The sequence below is a fragment of the Nyctereutes procyonoides genome, unplaced genomic scaffold (assembly GCF_905146905.1).
Source record: "Nyctereutes procyonoides isolate TBG_1078 unplaced genomic scaffold, NYPRO_anot_genome, whole genome shotgun sequence".
In the NCBI taxonomy this organism is placed as follows: Eukaryota; Metazoa; Chordata; class Mammalia; order Carnivora; family Canidae; genus Nyctereutes; species Nyctereutes procyonoides.
Genome location: NW_026575020.1, coordinates 53,318,341 through 53,337,491, shown reverse-complemented (window position 1 = coordinate 53,337,491; position 19,151 = coordinate 53,318,341). Strand labels below are relative to the sequence as shown.

Here is a 19,151-nt window from a genome sequence, read left to right as displayed (position 1 = left end):
GTTGGTCTGGGTGTCTTCTTGGTCTGCGAATCTCCTGAGGGCAGAGAGCACCCTCTAGTCATCGTGCCATCTTACTTCCCGGCACAGCGTGGGCGGCTGCCTTTTACTGGGCAGAAGAAGCCAGCTCCTGTTGGATCCTCTGCTCTTTGGCCACTGTGATGATGAACGGTTCTTCTGACCAGGCCACCCTCCGGGCGGTTCATGAGATCAAATATGAGACACCCAGTTCGATTAGGATTTCTGGTCGACAACAAACAGCAAATGTGTTTTTAGCCTAAGCGTGTCCCAAATATTGCACAGGACACACAGTCAAACACTATTTGTCGTTTATCTGGAATTCAAATTTGACTGGGCATCCTGTTTTCATTTGTGGCTAAATCTAGAAGTTCCACCCTCTGGTCTTTTTATAGAAAGCCCAGGGAGCAAAGCCCTTGACCTGCAGCAGTGGTTCTCAAAGAGCGGTCCAAGGACCCGAGAGAGATCTGCAAATCCTAGGATTTTTAGCAAATCCTAGTTGGGAACAGAACATCTCGGTCTCCACCCAGGCTTCCGGAGCCAGAACCTGTGCGGGTGCCCACATTGCGCGTGTGGACCTGACTCCTGGTGGGTGATTCTCATGGGAGCTGTCGTTTTTAGGGCCACTGACCCTGACAGCTGAGGCTAATAGGAGTGAGGCTCCTGCTCCCCCGACCCCCACACGTCGGGCTCTGCAGCTCACTCAGGGCCTGGGGCTCAGCTGCTAAGTGCAGCGACAGAAACGATGTCAGGGACGTTACCAGGCGATCTCACCAGGGTCTCTGTGGCTTCGCAGGAGTCCCGGGCCTGCAGAAGGCGCTCCCCGTGGCCTCGGGGCTCCGCTCCACCCGCCCCACCCGTTCCGGAGCCCGCGGAGGGCTGTGAACCAGAGAATTTATTCTCGAGGCGGGCCCTGCCGCTGGCGGCCGGCCGGGGAGGGGCCTGGTGGCGGCAGGGACACGTGTGCGGGCGCCAAGCAGGAAGTGACTTCGGGAGTGGAGCCGGCCCGGCGAGCCAGCGGCAGCGGGGCCCATGGAAGTGGAGTGGGGGCTTGAGAGGGCACCGTAGTGAGTCAGCTTTTTCTCCCTTCAGCGCCTCGGTTGGGCTGGAGGCCCGGGGTCTGGGGCCATCAGGAGAGCGTGGGACTTGGAAGGGCAACAGGGAGTTTGGAGGCGGGCACCCCGGGGGGAGCAGAGGGGCTCGGAGGGCGGCCGGGCAGGTGGCGAGGACGGGGAGGCCGCCCCGAGCCCCCTCCGGCCCTGCCCAGGGTCAGCAGGACGGTGAGGACCTGCCTTCCTTTGACACCGGCTCACCAAATCCTCTAGGTTCAGTGCATCCCCCCCGGGGGTGTGTGTGTAGGGGGGCCCCCCCGGGGGCCCCGGGGAGCAGAGGTGGCTGCAATTCCAGCCCATCCTCGTCCCCTCCCGCTCGTGCTGGGAGTGCACGGCCCCTTGGACTTGACTGGCAATCTGTCACCCTGCAGCAGGCCTGAGCCTGTGCATTGCTAACCCTCCCCCGGGGCAGTGGTCCGCGGACCGCACTTTGAGCAGCGAGGTGTTAGGGAACTTTCCCACAGTCCCGTGGCTCAGACCCAAGTCCCAGTCCCGTTGCTGGATTCTCTGCATGGAGTCGGTGTGTGTGTGCGCGCGCGCGAGTGTGCAGGTTCCTTAGGTGCTCTTCCCACCCCTGCAACATCACCAACATCTGGAGGCTGCCTCTTGGAAGCAGGGCAACAGGTTTGCGAGGGAGACAAGGGCAAGAAATCCTGTATCAGTGAGCGGCCCCTCCTCTGCTGCCAGAGCAGGATGTGCACACACGTGGGGTGGTGTTGGCATCTTTAAAGTTGAGGAGGGGCAGGGAATAATCCTGCCTCTTGCAAAATAATCAAGGTCTACGTGTGTTCACATCCGGCTCACAAGGAAGTCTGAGCCCCATCCCGGAAACTGATTTCGAGGTGCCACGACTGGCGCACCTGCCGTCAAGGTGCTCCTGGTCGACCTCTGGGAGAAAAGTTTCCCTCCTCTTGCGCCTCTGCTTCAGCCTGGCCAATCCCTCCCTCGCAGGGTAGGAGAACTCAGTCTCAAAGCTCTGGGTCTCGTACAGGTGTTCCAGTGCTTTCCGACCAATGTGCGTGAGAATCCCTCGTGGAAGGAACTTGAAAAAAAATGCAGATTCTAATTCAGTTAAGTCTGGGGTAGGACCTGAGATCCTGCATTTCTCACCGGCTCCCAAGGGGGACTGGGGCTCTGCAGGTTCGCAGACCACCCTTCCAGGAGTGAGGATTTAAAATAGCAAATGGAAGAAACTCCTTGCAGGGGCACCGGGCTGGCATTATCACTGATAAGTACTGTGATTCTCGGGATGGTCAGGATGTGTATGGCCTTGCTGTTCCTTTTCCTTATGTCTCGGGTCCTCAGGTGTACGGAGACAGGCTAGGATAGGGCTTTCCCTCCCCCTGGCCCCCAGGAACACCCAGAGCTCTCTTGTTGACTGGCCCACAAACCCCACGTTGACTTTGGCTTGTTGGCAAATGTAAATGGCTTCTTCTCTTCCGTAGCTGTCAAAAGGCACATTCCATACTGGGGCGGGGGGGGGGGGGGGAGTTGTCTTTTGTTGTTGTTGTTGTTGTTATGACCTGTCTTGGATGATAAGTACTAAGAGGACGATCGCTATATGCCTTTCTTTGTAAGTTCTATTTCAGATTGCATCCAAGCAGCTAGAAATAGAAGGTTGGTGTAATGATCCAGATGTCTTGGTTTACAAATACACACAAACCACTCATTTTAGGGTGACTTAACAAGATGAAGTATGTAGATGGGTGGGTTTTAAATATATATATATATTATTATTATATATATGTTATTATATATATATATATATATAATTTCTTCTTTATTTGCTACAGTCACCGTCCTGAGTTTTATTTAGACACAGTCCAATCCACAGATGCTGTTTCTCTTGGAGGCTTCCTGGCTTTCAGAGCTGAGCCTGGGCTCCTCTGGGCTCACCTGGGCTTGCTGAGACTCACAGCCTTACCAGGTTGGGATCCTAGCCATGCTGCCGAGCCCCTGGGCATAAGGGCCCCCTGTCCACCTTCTGCCACGGTTTCCTTATAGGATCAAACAGCATCAGCTTCTTTAGCTCTTGATCTGCAAGCCTGGCATTGCTGGATGCTCACAGAGCGCTAGGACCTGGCAGGGCTGAGCCCACTGGGGTCGTGTCCAGCCCTGTGGGTGCTGGAAGACCTGTGGGCAGCTGAATGAGCCCTTTGAGATGAGGCTCTGAGGCCTGATGTTTGTGTCCCAGAACACAGGGCTTTTCAACAAGTGGATTTCTCTGCCCTGTAACTTTCCACAGCAAGAGTCAGATTCCCTATCATTTCAGAGCTAGAGTTTAAAACGTGGTAAAGTCTAGAGGAGGTTCTCTGAGCACAACCAAGAGGGAATGGGACCTCCCTTTCTTCCCCTGGTGGGCAGTGGTATAAGTTCCATGTCAGCAATTGACGGGGAAATGCCAATTATGGCTCTGTCTCCTTGTCCTTGCTGAGTGTCCTATCCAGGTAAGTGGCCCCTTTTCAGTACAACAAGAGTTTTTAATTTTTATTTATTTAATTTTTAAAAAGGATTTTATTTCTTCATGAGAGGCCCACAGAGAGAGGCAGAGACACAGCAGAGGGAGAAGCAGGCTCCCGGTGGGGAGCCCGATGCGGGACTCGATCCCAGGACCCCAGGATCACACTCTGAGCCAAAGGCAGAGGCTCAACCACTGAGCCACCCAGGCGCCCCACCAAGTATGCTTTAGATGCCAGGAAGCCCGATTTTATAGGGGTGCCAAGTGTGAAAGGGCTTCATCCCTGTTCTTCGACAAATGATCTATAAGATGAAGGAGGCAAGCCCCCCCCAAAGAAAGCACCGCAGATGTGCGCCGGGGCGGGAGAGGACGGGGGTGGTGTGGGGGAGGTCCGGCAAGCGTGGAGTCGAAGTTGGCATGAGGTGGGCAGCAGAATGTGCTCTGGCTCCTGCCTGGAGAGAGGCGGGGAGGAAGGCATTCTGGGAGGGAACCAGGTGAAGGGTGACTTGGAGCCAGGGCCATTTGGGATTTGTTGACGGGGCCATAAATGACACACAGGGGGTAGCAGTTGAAGAGGCCATGGGCTAGTTGAATGGTGGCTGGTGGAGCATGCCCTTGGCAAGTCATGAGGGGGCTGCCCCACGCACCTCCATGGGGAGCCGTCAAAGGTCTGGTCAGCACTTAGGTGGGAGAGCTTAAGGGGCGGAGCACCCAGCCAGTGACGATGGGCCAGCCCAGGTGGAGGGCGTTAGGGACACCTTCCTTAGCACGTGTGGGCGTCACTGGATGAGACTGGCCGTGGCTGACCCTCTCTCGCTCCTCTGCACGCAGCTGTATCCAGCATGCTCCAAGGCCACAGCGCTGTGCTCCAGGCGTTGCTGGGGACCTTCTTCACCTGGGGGCTGACGGCAGCCGGGGCGGCCCTCGTGTTCGTATTCTCTAGCGGACAGGTGAGTTGCCTTGCTCCGGTTCTGAGGTTTGGGGGTGGGGTGGGGGGAGTCTTAGCAAGCTCTGAGACCACAAGGCAGGGCTGCAGACTCCCTAATGCCACTCACTGGCCACACCTGCAGGTTGTAGGCGATGTTTGTTCTTCTCCGTTCTGTCTTTTCCTCCTCATCTCCTGACCAGGCTGGGAGAGCCGGGGTCTGCAGCTGTTCCCCTCCCGGTGTGAAGGGAGTAGGAAGGGAGCCCAGTTAGTAAGGCTCCTGTAGCCCCTGCCTGGTTTCTAGCTTCTGGCTAGTGTCGGTGAGGCCTGGGGCAGGTGCCCAGTTTGGTTGTCTAACAGGCCTGCCCTGTGTCCTGGAGCTAGCCAGGGTGATAGCAAACCCCTGGGGGAAGGAAGGGCATCTGTTCCCCTTCTCATTTATCTCCTCTTTTCATTCCAATGCTCCCCGAATCCCTTTGGGATGAATACCCACAGGCTCATCTTCCCATGCCCCTACAGATTACATATGCCCATCCTGCCCCCCCACCCCTGCACTTCCTTTACCCATCCGCCCAGCACCCTCACTCGTCCTTGTGCCTGCATGCCCCACTCCCCCACATGGCCCCTGTGCCCCTAAATCTCATCCCCTCACATTCTCCCTCCCTCACGCCTTACACTCCCCCCAAAACCCCCAAGTACTCCTATACTCCCCTCCCTCCATGTGCACGCCCCAACCCTCCCAACCCCCACACCATCCCTCCATATGTCCCCCACCCTGTACATCTCATATACCCTCATGTACCCCATACACATACTCACACCCCCCACCCGCATTCCCCACTCATCCCCCACAATACACGCCACCTACCCCACCCCACTGCTCCACAACCACCCACCCCCGCCTCCCTCCTCATCTGTCTGAGATTCCTTTCCTTTCTCCAGCCCTTGACCCCCTGGTCCATAGGTCTAGAGGGACCCATCCATATGTGTCTTGAGGAGCATAAAGTCCCTGCAATCGTGCAGCAGGCAGCCTTAGAGATTGCAGGAGTGGTAAGTGAGTGAGTGATTTAAGATCCATTTAAATATGCTGTGAGCCGGATCTGGAAACTAAAACACGGTCTAGGTAGTTGGCAAGCCAGACACTCTTGTGTTAGAGACCAGTAAGACAGGTATTTGATGACAGGTAAGATCTGACCTCCCCTCGCCCTCCCCCTCCTCTCCTGAGTGGGAGGTTTGGAGCCTCTCAGAGATGCAGAGATGCACACAGCCTGATCCCAGCTTGCTGTTGACAGGTAATGAAAACCTTTCCAAACCTAGTCCCTGAGAGAGAAACACCCCGGGGGGAGAGGAGAGGGCACCAGGTCACCTAATCCTCTTTCTCCTTCACGAAAGCCACGCCAGGTTTTCTGGGGTCCCGTCCTTGTACCCTTCTGGGGAAGAGCGGCCCATGGTTTTATCTTCCCCAGTTGTTTTGCACTGAGATGAGGCCTGAGCCACACTGGGGTGGGGTGCCCTGCGGAGGGGGTGCCCCCAAGCCCCATGTGGCCCTGGCCAACGCTTTGGGGGCTCTTCGGGAGGGAAGAGGGGCCTTCCCTTCTTCACAGAGGCGCCCTCATCCCCTTTGGAGCTTAGAGCCCCTCATTTGTCTCGTATTGGTGTAACCACCGAGATCAGCAGGAGAACTTGCTGAAAGCTTCTGCGGGGAGGCATAGTCCCCCAGCCCACCATCACCACCACATTTGGTGATTTGCCAGAAGGACCCATGCCACTCAGCTTCTAGTTGTCCTCCTGGCTGAGGTTTCCCATTGAAAGGATCAGTGGGAGAAAGATACAGGCGGAGTCTGGGGAAATGTGTGCACAGGCTGCAGGTGCTCCCTCCCTCCTGTGAGGGGCACACAGACAGTTCCCCTCCCCCCAGTCACAAAAATGCAGTAACACAGGTGTGACCTGACGGCAGCCTGGGGCAACCTTCAGAGCCTTAAGGATTCTACTGGGGGCTGGTCCTGGAGGCCCTCTCTGCTGCTGAACAATTCGAGACCTGGGAGAGGAAAAGCAGGTGTCCCGCACCTTGTTTGGAAAACGGTGTAGACACACAGCCCCACCCCTGCCAGGGAATGGAGGGAGAGGTTCAAGTTCTGAGTCTCCATAAGCCGGCCAGGGACCAGCCAAGGTAGCTGGCGTGGGCCTGCGTTGACCCTTTCTGCATAGGAAGTGTGCCTGAGGGGTGGGAAGAGGCTCGGCATTGGGAGACAGAGGTGGCCCAAGACAGGAGTCCACAGAGATGTGCTCTGGCGCCCTGAGCACACCTCACTTTTCATTCGGCTGAGGTGGGGGCTGCTGCGCCAATCACTTGGGGTAGTAGACACACGGACTCTGCCCTCGGCTGCCGCTCTCAAAAGTGGCTTCACTCAAAATTTGTGTTCTTGCTTTAAAATATATTTTAATTGTAGGAAGCTTGTAAAGGATGGAAAAGCTAAAGAAATAATAAAAAAGTGTCTTCTTCAATTTTTTAATTTTTTAATTTTTTTAAAGATTTTATTTATTCACGAGAGAGAGAGAGAGAGAAGCAGAGACACAGGCAAAGGGAGAAGCTGTCTCCATGCAGGGAGCCCAATGTGGGACTCGATCCTGGGTCTCCAGGATCATGCCCTGGGCAGAAGGCAGCGCTAAACCGCTGAGCCACCCGGGCTGCCCTCTTCTTCAATTTTTTAAAAATTTACTGATTTTTAAAAATTAGTTTCAGAGGTAGAATTTAGTGATCCTTCAATGGCATATAAAACCCAGTGCTCATTACATCGTGTGCCCTCCTCAATGCCCATCACCCAGCTACCCCATCCTCCCCTCCAGCAACCCTCAGTTTTTCCTAGAGTTAAGAGTCTTTTAGCTGTGCCTCCCTTTCAATTTTCATCTTATTTTATTTTTTCTTCCCTCTCCTCTGTTCATGTTTTGTTTCTTAGATTCCACATATGAGTGAAATCCTACAATATTTGTCTTTCTTTGACTTATTTCACTTAGCATGATACCCTGTAGTTCCACCCACATTGTTGCAAATGGCAAGATTTTATTCTTTTTTGTGGCTGAGTGATATTTCATAGTGTGTGTGTATGTATGTATATATATACTGATTTATATACCATATTCGTCTACCTGTATTCATCTTTCTCTCTATATATGTATATACATATGTATGTACACACACATATACACACACACACACACACTCATCTTCTTTGTCCATTCATCTGTTGATAGACATATGGGCTTGTTCCATAGTTTGGCTATTATGGACATTGCTGCTATAAACAGTAAATAATAATAAAAAGTTTCTGATCCCACTTCTCAGAAAACAAAAAACAAAAAACAAAAAACAAACCCTGAACCTATTTGTTCAGTTGTATTTGAGTATACACAAATGTATGCATATCTATTTCTTTACAAGGTAGGGATCAAATTGTATGTAATGTCTTATAACTACTTTTCCTCACTTGATATAAGTGTTCCCCTAAATCCCTAAATGGTTTTTTTGATTATTTTGATCACTTTGGTTACTTAACTGACTGTCATATTCTGCTGTAAGGATGCATTAAACTTTAGCCATCCCTCAACTGTTAGACAACTAAGTTATATCCTTTTTTCTTGATTTTTTTTTTTTTTAGGAATACCTTTATGATGAACATAAACCTTTGAGCATATATCTGATTAGTTCCTTGAAATAAATGTCTAAAAGTGGAATAAAGGCTTTAGTGACATTAAAAAAGTCTAATTTTTCTCCTTTCAGGATCCAGATGAATGCTAGTGGAAAAATTTTACCTGACTTCTTTATTAGATCTGTCTGGTTTAATTAAATTATTTGATTAGTCCAACTTTGCTTATGTCATGGCGTGCCTACAGAAGAATGTCATTTGTGTGCCTGCCTGGCGTCAAAACCTTCCATCCAGCTCGCAGCTCCTCAGAGATGGGAGAGGGCTGAGCCACTGGTACTAGCTGCTCAGCTTTACTGGGAGTCTTGAGGGTCAGAGCAATCCACAGCTCAGCATGCCTGTAACATGTTCGTGTGGCTATAGATCATACCCCTATCTTAGACTGCAAAGTCAAACAAGTATTTTTGAATTGAAATATAAAATGCATATAGAAAAGTGCATATTTTATGGCTTGATGGTTTTTCAAGGCCGTCTATGAAACTCATACTCAGATCAAGAAGTAGGACAAAAAAAAAAAAAAAAAAAAAGAAGTAGGACAGTATCACCACCCCCTCCAATCCCCACCCCCCAGCAGTCTTTCAGGGTCCTTTCTAGTCCCTGTCCCCCACCCTAAAACTCCACTGCAAGGCAGTCCCTCTCCCTGGTCTCTGACAGCAGAGGTTAGTTTTCTCTGTTTTTTTTTTTACATCATATAAATGGAATAATCATATAGTAAGTGCTCTTCTGTGTCTGGCTGATTCCACTCTGTTTATTTTCCAGTTTATCCTTGCCCCTGCCTGATTATGGGCTTTCATTCCTACATATATTGTGTGTGCTCTCATTGCCACGTGGTATTCTGTGGTATGAATACCTCCTAATTGATGTATCCATTCTACTGTTGGTGGGCATTCGGGTAGTTTCTAGCTTTGGCTCGCTCAGGTACTGCTGCTGAGAGCTTTCTTGTGCAAGTGTTTGGTGAATCCAAGTATGCATTCCTGGTGGGTGATGATTTCACTACTCAGGAGTGGCACAGGGTACGCTTACGTTCACTTCCAATGAATGCTGCCAGTTGGTTTTCCAGTGTGGTTTGTTCCATTTACTTGCAGTGTGGGAGTTTGGGTTGGTTCACATGGTTCTCACAAACACTTCAACTCCCATCTTTCAGGCCAGCTATTTACTAAGAGTTTATAGTTAGAAGTCACAGGCGAGCCAGGCAAAAGGCAACACATGGGCCAGTGGAAGCCAAGTGCCATTGAAAGAACATTCTGGTTGGCTGTAGGATGGATATGGATGGTTCGAACAAGTTATTTTTCCCCCTTGGTTCTTGGCCTGTTTTCATAAAGGCTCTGATCCAGGCCTACAGCCAGGTTGGCAAACTCGGGCATGGGCCAGTCTTTATTCATGCAGCTCTCTGAGGTCTTATGGTTTCCTCTCATCTCCAGAAACATCCCTTAGAATCTGAAACATCTTGTTTATATTTTCAGAGGCGGATCTTGGATGGAAGTCTTGGCTTTGCTGCAGGGGTAAGTAACATGTGGTAGGAGCGATGTAAATAGAGATGCGTGTATTCTGATATTTCTCTGCCAAGGGGGTTATTTCCAGGCTCTCCCCATGCAACCTAGGTGCATCTCTGTGGTCTCCAGGTGCTAATAGCCCCTTCTTATCTCTGTCCCTACATATTGCCCAGCTTATTGAATGCCCCTGCCTCTGAGACTGTAAGAGAGGCTTGCTGGTTGGGCAGCTGTCTCAGGGCTTGTGAAATAAGATGGTATTGAGGAAGGGCCTCACTCAGGTTCTCCTTGGTGCTAATTAAATATTCTCTTTCCCTTCTTCTGAGAAGCCCTTTTATTATTGACATGTAAAAAAACATGTAAAACATGTAGAGAGAACATTTAAAAAAAGTAGAGAGAATCCCCAGTAGCCATCATTCAGCTTCAAGCATTACTGACTTGCTAATTTCATTTCTTCTGACTTGCTAATCTCATTTTTTTCTGACCTCCCCCAACCTTCCTGAGAGGTTGGAATATTTTGTAAAACCAAATCCAAGACATCATGTAATTTCACCTGCAAGTTCAACCCTCCACATCCCTAACTGAATGCCGTTTTTTTTTTTTTTTTTACAACATAATCATCTTATCGCACTTACCCAAATTAGCAATTCCTCATTGTAACCTAACACCCAGTCCACATTCAGATTTCCTCCATTTTTTTTTTCCCAAAGGGGTCATTGAAGATTGTTTTGTTAGAATGGGCATCCGAACAAGATATTCATGTTGAATTTTTTGTTCTATCTCTTCATTGTCTTTTATTCTTGAACAATCCCATTTTTTCCCCCTGCTTCAGTAATTTGTTGGAGAAATTGGCTTGTTTATACCCATAGAGTATTCCACATTGTGAATTTGGCTGATGGCTTCCTTGGGGGGCTATAAACCTTTTTCCCCAGTCCCCCGATCTCCTATGAGCTGGGCATTAGATCATGCGGTTTGGTGATCTCTGAGCCTGTCTTTGGGCGTGAATGTACCACGGTGGTGCTGTGTATTCCAATTCTGTCCGTCACACCAAAAGTCATGTAATACATGGTTTTCTGTCTCGGTTGATCAGGATTTGACTCCTCTGTCCTGTGTTTACAGTCCTATGGTTTGGGGTCTCCCAGAGGTCATCTAAGTCAGTAGCCATAAGACCAGGGTCCACATACCTTCCAGAGCATGCAGGGGCCTCGCAGGTGGTGCACAGGGGGCACGGATGCTTTTCACAAAGTCAGTTTCTAGGTCCTCAGTGTTCACAGGCTCTCTTTCCTAAAACCACTCTGCCTGAGGATGCCCCTGGCTACCGGTTCTCCTTTCTCACACTCCCTTACACATTTGCCCTCTCCTGCTTTACAAAAGAAAGGCATACGCTTGCCTTATTACCTTGTCTCTGGGTGGCAAAAATGTCCATGTGTAAGGGAGACCCTTGGGATGTTGGTGCTGGTGCAGAAAAAGTGAAGCCTCTCATCACTGGTCATAAATGTTTAGTGGTTCAGGCAGTCTTGTCCTTTGACTGTGGATCTAATCATATTGTTAGCAGAGGGATCCTTAAACGTTGGGTTTTCCATGATGGACCACTCTGGGGTTTGGGGCCTGTAATTTAGATAAAATTCAGAGGATAAAATGACAGTGTTGTAACAAAGTATCTATTTTTTCCCATCCTCTATGTGGACACTTTTAGTTTGCTTACATTTAAAAAAGAAAAAAAAAAAAGAAAGAAAAGAAAAATAGAAATAAAATTAATTCCCAGATCTGTCTGATTCTAGCGATGACCACTTAATATTTGTCCATGGATATATGAATGAATTGAAAAGAACAGGGAAAAGGCCTCATCCATGAAAATATGCATTTCCAAGAATATTTTACTTTTTAATGTGTAATAATCATAAAACAATGTATTATATTTTTGTTGTTAGAAATCTATTCTGTAATGGTCACTCAATCCAGGAAATTGTTACTTATGCAATTAGGGCCCTAGGCCCACATGGATTTTCCTAAAAATTAAATTATATTGCAAAGAAATCAATAATAGACTTTCTAGTATAAAATATAAGTTGCTTTAGGATAAAATTCTGTGTGGAAATGGAATTGAAATACAAGTCTAGGAGAGAAAGGAATGATGTTTTTGGACTTTTGCACAAGGGGTTGCTTGTGCATTTTTGTGTGTTTTAGAATATAGCCTACAAGCAGAGAAATATAGAGAGAACAATATGGCTTAGTTGCTTTTTGTTTTTAGAATTTTATTTATTTTTTTGAGAGAGAAAGAAAGAGCACGAGTGGGTGGGAGGGGCAGAGGCAGAGGGAGAAGCAGACTTCCTACTGAGCAGGGAGCTGATGCAGGGCTTAGGCCCAGGACCCTGAGATCATGACCTGAGCTGAAGGCAGACACTTAACCGACTGAGCCATCTGGACGCCCCTATACAGCTTGTTTATATATATTTTTAAATGGATAATAGAGGCAGGGAATAAAAATCCCTATGCTATTTAGATCCCAGTGGATACATTTAATTGACCAATGAAACAGTTTTATTTAAAGAAATCAATATTTATATACCAGATATGACATCTTTTGCAACTCTTTAAACTCAAGATGAAAACATCTTTAAATGTCAATTTTAAAAGGAGTGAGGGAGTACTTAATCTTTAAACATTCTAGGAGGGGTTCCATAGATGCAAAATATGAAGAACTCTGTTCTGTGTTGTCTTTCTGCTTTTGACTAGGCATCTGTGTCTCCTCTTCTAGTTCTTTTAGGGCCAAAAAACCTTTCATAAGGTTTGCATAGCAAAAACCAAAGTGAAATAAGGAAGGAAACAAACAAGCAAAAGCAGAGGGTAATAGTCTTTGGGACATGTACGAATGAATTTTGGGAGCATGAAACATGAACAATTAGAATGAAATCATCAGTCCAGTGTATTATGGTCATTTAAGTATGGAGATCTAAAATAAAATAGTTTACTTCTGATTTTCAATGTAGTTGGTAAAAAAAAAAAAAGGAGTTTCTAAAAATTATCTATATGTATTGTCGTCATCTCCTCCTTCTACTTTTTTAGAAAATAGCATTTACTTTTCTGAAATTGACCTTGAGCTAGTTCATTAGAGAAACCTCTGGAAGGTCACAAATACATGGAGAAAAGTAAAAGCATGATGTGGGAGACAGTGGAGGCTCAAACACCAAGTGGCCTTGGTGACTAGTAGTTGTTTCTTACAAATCCTTTCCCAAACTAGGGAAAAAGGCAGTAGAACCTCGGTGGCCTGAGCTGTAATAACTACTTATAGTAATTACAGGAGAATTTATATTGAATATAGCCACTCTGTTGGCTAGGACAGTAGTTCTCAACTGGGGGGTGATTTTTACCCCTCCAGGGGACATTTGGCATGTTTGGTTGTCAGAACTGATGTCTAGTGGCTAAGGGCCAGGGATGCATAACTAAACACCCTCCAATACCCAGGATGTCCCCCACCACAAAGAATTATCCGGACCAAAGTGTCAGTGGTGCCACACCAAGAAATCCCGGGCTAGAACATTTTGATGTATCCTCTGTAGTCACAGAGTGCAATGTGTAAAATACAGGTGTATTTAAATTTAAAAAAAAAAAAAAAGAAGAAGAAAATCATCCTATCTCTCCCCCAGGCTTCCCCAGGATCCCTACTATTAGCCCTGAGCAGATCCTTGGAGAACTTTTATTACACACATACGACATGTCTGGATAAACATGCCATAGTGCTTGGCATCCTTCAATACAGCTTTTGTATTTATTCTTCAACATAGCTCTGAGATGCTTTGAAGAAGTATCTGGAAAAGGGAAACCTAGCAGGGACCCTGGGTGGCTTAGTCGGTTAAGGCTTTGCCTTTGGCTCAGGTCATGATCTTGGGGTCCTGGGATTGAGCCCTGTGTCAGGTTCCCTGCTCAGAGGGGGGTCTGCTTGTCCCTCTTCCTCTGCCCCTCTCCCCTCCCTTGTGTCTGTCTCTCAAATAAATAAATAAAATCTTAAAAAAAAAAATAAAAAGGAAAGGGAAAAAGTAGCCATCAGTCAGTTGACCGGAGTCCCATTGTACCTGGTACAGATGTAACATGTTTTCACGGGCAGCTGTGCATACATTTATGCGTGTGTTGTGTGTGCACTGAAATGTGTATCTGCTCTAATGCTGCCATGATGCATCTCTACAATATATAATTGTGCACTGAGAAAGGCGATTCCTTTTTTTTTTATTTTTTTAATTTTTATTTATTATTATTTATGATAGTCACAGAGAGAAAGAGAGAGAGGCAGAGACATAGGCAGAGGGAGAAGCAGGCTCCATGCAGGGAGCCCGACGTGGGACTCGATCCCGGGTCTCCAGGATCGCGCCCTGGGCCAAAGGCAGGCGCCAAACCGCTGCGCCACCCAGGGATCCCGAGAAAGGCGATTCCTGAGAGTAAGAACATGGTATTTTAAATGTGCTTAGCAGGATATTTCACAGGTGTTTTTTTTCTCATTAGCAGGGCCTTGGAAGCATTAATCACTTCTCCTTAAATGACTCCTCTTAGAATCCGTTTGCCTTTTTTTCTTTTCCTCCTGACTCTTTAAATCACTCTTTAAGTCTTTAATAATCATTATCTTGTTATTCTCAGTACTCATGTCTGCCCTTGATTTTTGCCTGAGGTGTGAATTTCACGGGGAGAAATGTTACCATTAAAAAAAAAAAAGGCAGAAAATGAAACCTAGAGTATTACAACGTTAAGGCTGGAAAAGATATTAGACAGTTATAATAGCTAATATTTATTACACCTTTATTTTTTACGAGCTGTTCTGCTGAGCGCTTCCCGGAGACCATCTAATTTAATTTTTGTAATGGCTCTAGGAGGTATATAGCAGGTACTATTATATCCCCCCACTTTACAGATGAGGAATAGGCACAGGGAGTGTAAGTAAATCGTCCCGGATCCCGAGATGAACAGAGTCAGGATTTGAACACACAGTCTGACTCTAGTCTGACTCCCCTCTTAAACGACAGTGCCTCCCAGCTGAGGTCTGGTCCAGTTGCCTCCACTTGCAGGCAGGAAACAAATCCAGAGAGGGATTTATGAGCTATCCAGAATCGAAAATCGTTAGGTAGGAGCATAGCTAGGACCAAACTCAGACAAGAAGTCAGAGGTTGCTGGTGTGTAGCTGTGTGACCTTGGGCGAGCTCCTTAGTCTTCCTGGACCTCAGCTGACTGTGCTGAAAACTGATGCTGGGCTAGATGGTTCATTTAGGGCTTCTTCATTCTGCATGGTTCAAGGGGCGGGTTCCAGCACATGTTAGCATGAGTCCTTTTCTTGGAAGGCATTAGGAAGCATTGCGGTTAGGTTTGGTTCACCTACTCACCTCTTCAGTGGCAAATTTATTTATTTATTTTTTTATTTTTTTTAATTTTTATTTATTTATGATAGGCACACAGTGAGAGAGAGAAAGGCAGAGACACAGGCAGAGGGAGAAGCAGGCTCCATGCACCGGGAGCCCGATGTGGGATTCGATCCTGGGTCTCCAGGATCGCGCCCTGGGCCAAAGGCAGGCGCCAAACCGCTGCGCCACCCAGGGATCCCTTCAGTGGCAAATTTAAACCTGCAATTGAATATCTTTTTATCTGAGTGAGAAAAGTCATTGTCCCAAAAGATAAACGTTTAGATGAATCTGAAGAGGCGAAAACATCAAGGGTCACCTTTTAATTTTCTTTGCTCTGGTTCTGATGTCTCTTTTCATTGAGGCTTGTATTAACTAGAAATCTCTGAGTCAATGTCGATTCTCTCTCAAGGAGGGAACACTCATGTGGAATAAATAGGACCAGGAGGGGTACCTGGGTGGCTTAGTGGCTGAGAGTCTGCCTTTGGCTCAGTTCGTGATCCTGGGGTTCTGGGATTGAGTTCTGCATCAGGCTCCCCACAGGGAGCCTGCTTCTCCCTCTGCCTATGTCTCTGCCTGTCTCTCGGTGTCTCTCATGAATAAATAAATAAAATTTAAATAAATAGGTAGATAGATAGATAGATAGATAGAGCCAGGAACCTGCAAAAGGGAGAGGCAGCCTACCAATCAAAAATCAAAAAGCTCACTTGTAATCATGAAGAGGCAATTTCATATCTATTATTTAATCCCATAGGGAGCCAGGTTCTTACGAAAGACGTGATTCCCTTAAGGAGATTTTGGCTGAGTCTGCTTTTGCGCAGCACATGGTAAATAATATTTTTTCCAAATAACTGGCTCACTCTCAGAAGTTAACGACACTCTCCAGTGATGGCCGTGGAGTCTGGAGGGATAAGGGTGACCAGCTGTTGTCCATTCCCGTGGAGAAAACGGAGGTGCAGAATGGACTCACATTGTAGCATGAGAGATTCAGAGAGGAGATTTCAGGTAGATCGGCTGGAAAGGCTTATTCTAGAGAAAATAGTAGAGAGAGAAGAGCTGGGTGTGGGGAGCAGCCATGGAATAGGGCTTTCAGAAATCTGAGCTTTTGTGCTACTGGCTTCATTGATCCCAGATTGGATGTCGTAATTGCTGATACCTTTCTCTGTCTTACTGCCTGAGAGGTAGGGAGCCCTGATATGTCCTAATGGAGATTTTCCAAAGTGAGGTCTTTTGGACAACCTTGAGATGGCCTGAGCCACAGCCAAAGTACCATAAGACAGCATGAGGGGAGCATGCGAACGGGCTCCGATGGGGCTCCTGCCGGGATCATTGTCCTGTGTCTCTCAGAACCATGATTTTCCTCTTTATGAGGCTGAGAAGAATGGTGGGCCCCAGGGTTACCCCCCCGCTAAGGACGTTGAACACGCTTGGATCTAGAGCAGACCCTGTCCCAGCATCACTTTGATTGGACAGACCACCTGGGAAGTATCAAGCAGCTGTCCAAAGTGGAGCTCCTCTCTCAAATGTGCTTTTTCAAGATTTTGGGGACTGAGGAGCCCTCAGGACCTCCTACCTAGAGCCTGTTCTCTGCAAGTTGTTTGCACTGAGTTGCAATGACCGGGGAGGTGATATTTGTCTGTTTTAGGGCTAAGACCTCCCTTGATGTTAGTCCTCAGCCAAGTAGTGAGGAGGACTACTGGGTTGGCTTGAGGGGACTTGGAGCTGCCTGCCCGTGGGGTCTCATTTGACCAGTTAAATGTAGCATGGTGTGTGGAGAAAACATGGGGAAGGGCTCTTCTCTAGCCAGGACTATTCACAGCCTCCCTCTGGGGGCTTGTAACGGGCACCTGACACTCCTGCCACCACTGCTTCTTGCCTAGCAAGGCTGCAAGACACTGGTGCTTAAACTCATAGTCAAGGGGTTGGCACCCTTAGGGTTATATGACAAAGCATTTTGTTATTATTTTTAGAGGGGGAATGGGGAACGGTGGAGGAAGGGGGCGAAACGATCTTAAGCAGGCTCCGCACCCAGCACAGAGCCTGACGTGGGGCTTGATCTCACAACCCTGAGATCATGACCTGAGCCGAAATCAAGAGTCAGCTGCTTAACTGACTGAGCCACCCAGGCGTCCTGCGAAGCATTCTATTTTTAAAGGACTCAGATGGCCAGTTTACAGTGGGAAAACTTCTGAGTCCTCCATGCACCTTGCCGTGCTTGGGCAGGAGACGCTGAACACACCACGGGGGACAGGCCTGACTTCTGACTCGGTGCTCCTGGACTCCAAATAGTAGTGGTTCTTCTGGACAACGAGGGCGGTGTGGTGGCAACTCTGTGCCCGGCTCTCCCCTCCTCTTGTGTAACACGTGTGGGCAGAATGAGGGCCTTCCTTCCTGCCACATCCTGACCTCGACTCCACTTGCCTCCAAGTCTTGCTGCAGGCGGAGGGGTGGCCAGGTGAGGGAGGAAAAAGGAGAAAGGGAAGAAAAGCACTCAGGAAGGAGACAGACCATCATCACTGTTATTATTGTGATTTTTCTTTTCCATTTCATGCTTCAGATTTCCAGTGTCATTATAAACAGCGTGGAGGAGGAAATGATATACATTACCTTCTGTCTACGGTGATGGAAAGTAACTGCGTTTTTGTTGGTGGAGGAGGCCACGTGTGCTCTCCGGCCTGCTAAGCAGCTGGCCTGGGGGGCCCTGAGGCCTGCCTGGAGGCTCCTGGATGGTTGCATCGCTTCTTGCCTCTCCCATCCTCTCTCCCTGCCTTCCCCAAGTGCATCCTGAGGCTGCCTCCACTCTCATGGCTGGGGAACCCCTGCGTCCCCCTTGTCACTCTGCCTTTCCTTGCAGACCTGGGCCAACACTCCATACAGGGCCAGGGCATCTTCCTTGGGGGAATACCCATTCCTCCTTATTTGGGGCACCTTCTCTGTTCCCATGAAGGGGAAGGTGAGAGTGTATGGTAGTGACCAGCCAGTTAAAACGGGCTTTGGGATTCAGTTTCTGTAGTCAGATGTGCGTGCTCCAAAGACAGTAACTCTTACACATCTCCCCTTAGAGCAGGCAAATGTATAATAGATATTCCCTCAAGATGATTGACTCATTTTTCATTTATTTGTTCATTCACTGATTCATTCATTCATTCATTCATTCATTCATTCAGCATTTATGGAAGATTTATTATATTCCAAGGCACTGTGCCAAGTGCTCAGAATGTAAAGCGCTAGGAGACGGTCTCTGTCTTTAAGAAAGTTACGATCTGGTGGAGAGGTGGGCGCACTGCCTGTTTTTGTAAGTAGAGATTTATTGGAACCCAAACATGCCTGTTTGTTCACACATTGTCTGTGGTGGCTTGTGCATTATAATGGCAGAGTGAGAAAGCACAACGGGACTAGATTGCCTGCAAAGCCTAAAGTATTTACAATCTGGCCCTTTACAGAAGTTTGCCCATCTCCGGGTTTTCTGAGGGCGGGTTGTAGGGCAAACAGTCTGAGCAGGTGTCCGCAGCTCTGTGCCATGCAGGGCCTGGGCTGGCAGTCTCAGAACATCAATGAAATGTCTGGTGTTCCTGAGCAGGTGATTTCCTGGGGGAGCCAGGTTTTGTGTGGGGAGGGGGACCTGACCTTGACTCATGAAATCGATGCCACTGCTGCCCCTTTGCTGGGGTGGGCTGTTCGAAGAATCTTCAGGAAGCAGCTTTACAGGGAAGCAGGGTGAATTATGTGGACCATTTTGCTCTAATCTCCTTGTCACATAAAGCACACTGTATCAAGACAGATGGCCAGGGACAAAAGTGTGCAATCTGAGATTGTGAGCTAAAACTAGGTTTCCCAGCTCAAATCAACCTCAAGTTGGCAACTGTCCTCAGCATCCGTGGTCCAGCAGAATGAGCTAACTTGGCCTCACATGCTGGGCAGTTTGGTTCCAAGGAGCTCTTGCTCTGGCTTTGGAGTAACTCCCTTCATTCTGATGCAGTGGCTCTACTCGCACTGCATTATAGAACCATCTGGAAAGATTTTAAAAGCCCCGGGCCCCAGACATACGCTGGACTAAATACATCCTAGT

General features: G+C 48.1%; 1 protein-coding gene across 2 annotated transcripts in view; it reads left to right on the top strand.

Annotated features, from left to right (window-relative positions):
• The first annotated feature begins 976 nt into the window (after nt 1-976).
• Nucleotides 977-19,151, top strand: part of SLC39A11 (solute carrier family 39 member 11) — a 328,560-nt gene continuing 310,385 nt past the window's right edge. For both annotated transcript variants that reach the window (XM_055331675.1, XM_055331672.1), the window contains exons 1-3: nt 977-1,082; nt 4,417-4,535; nt 9,675-9,713. In XM_055331675.1, coding sequence (XP_055187650.1) covers nt 4,428-4,535; nt 9,675-9,713 — 147 coding nt within the window. In that variant the 5' untranslated portion in view covers nt 977-1,082; nt 4,417-4,427. The remainder of the gene's footprint in view (nt 1,083-4,416; nt 4,536-9,674; nt 9,714-19,151) is intronic.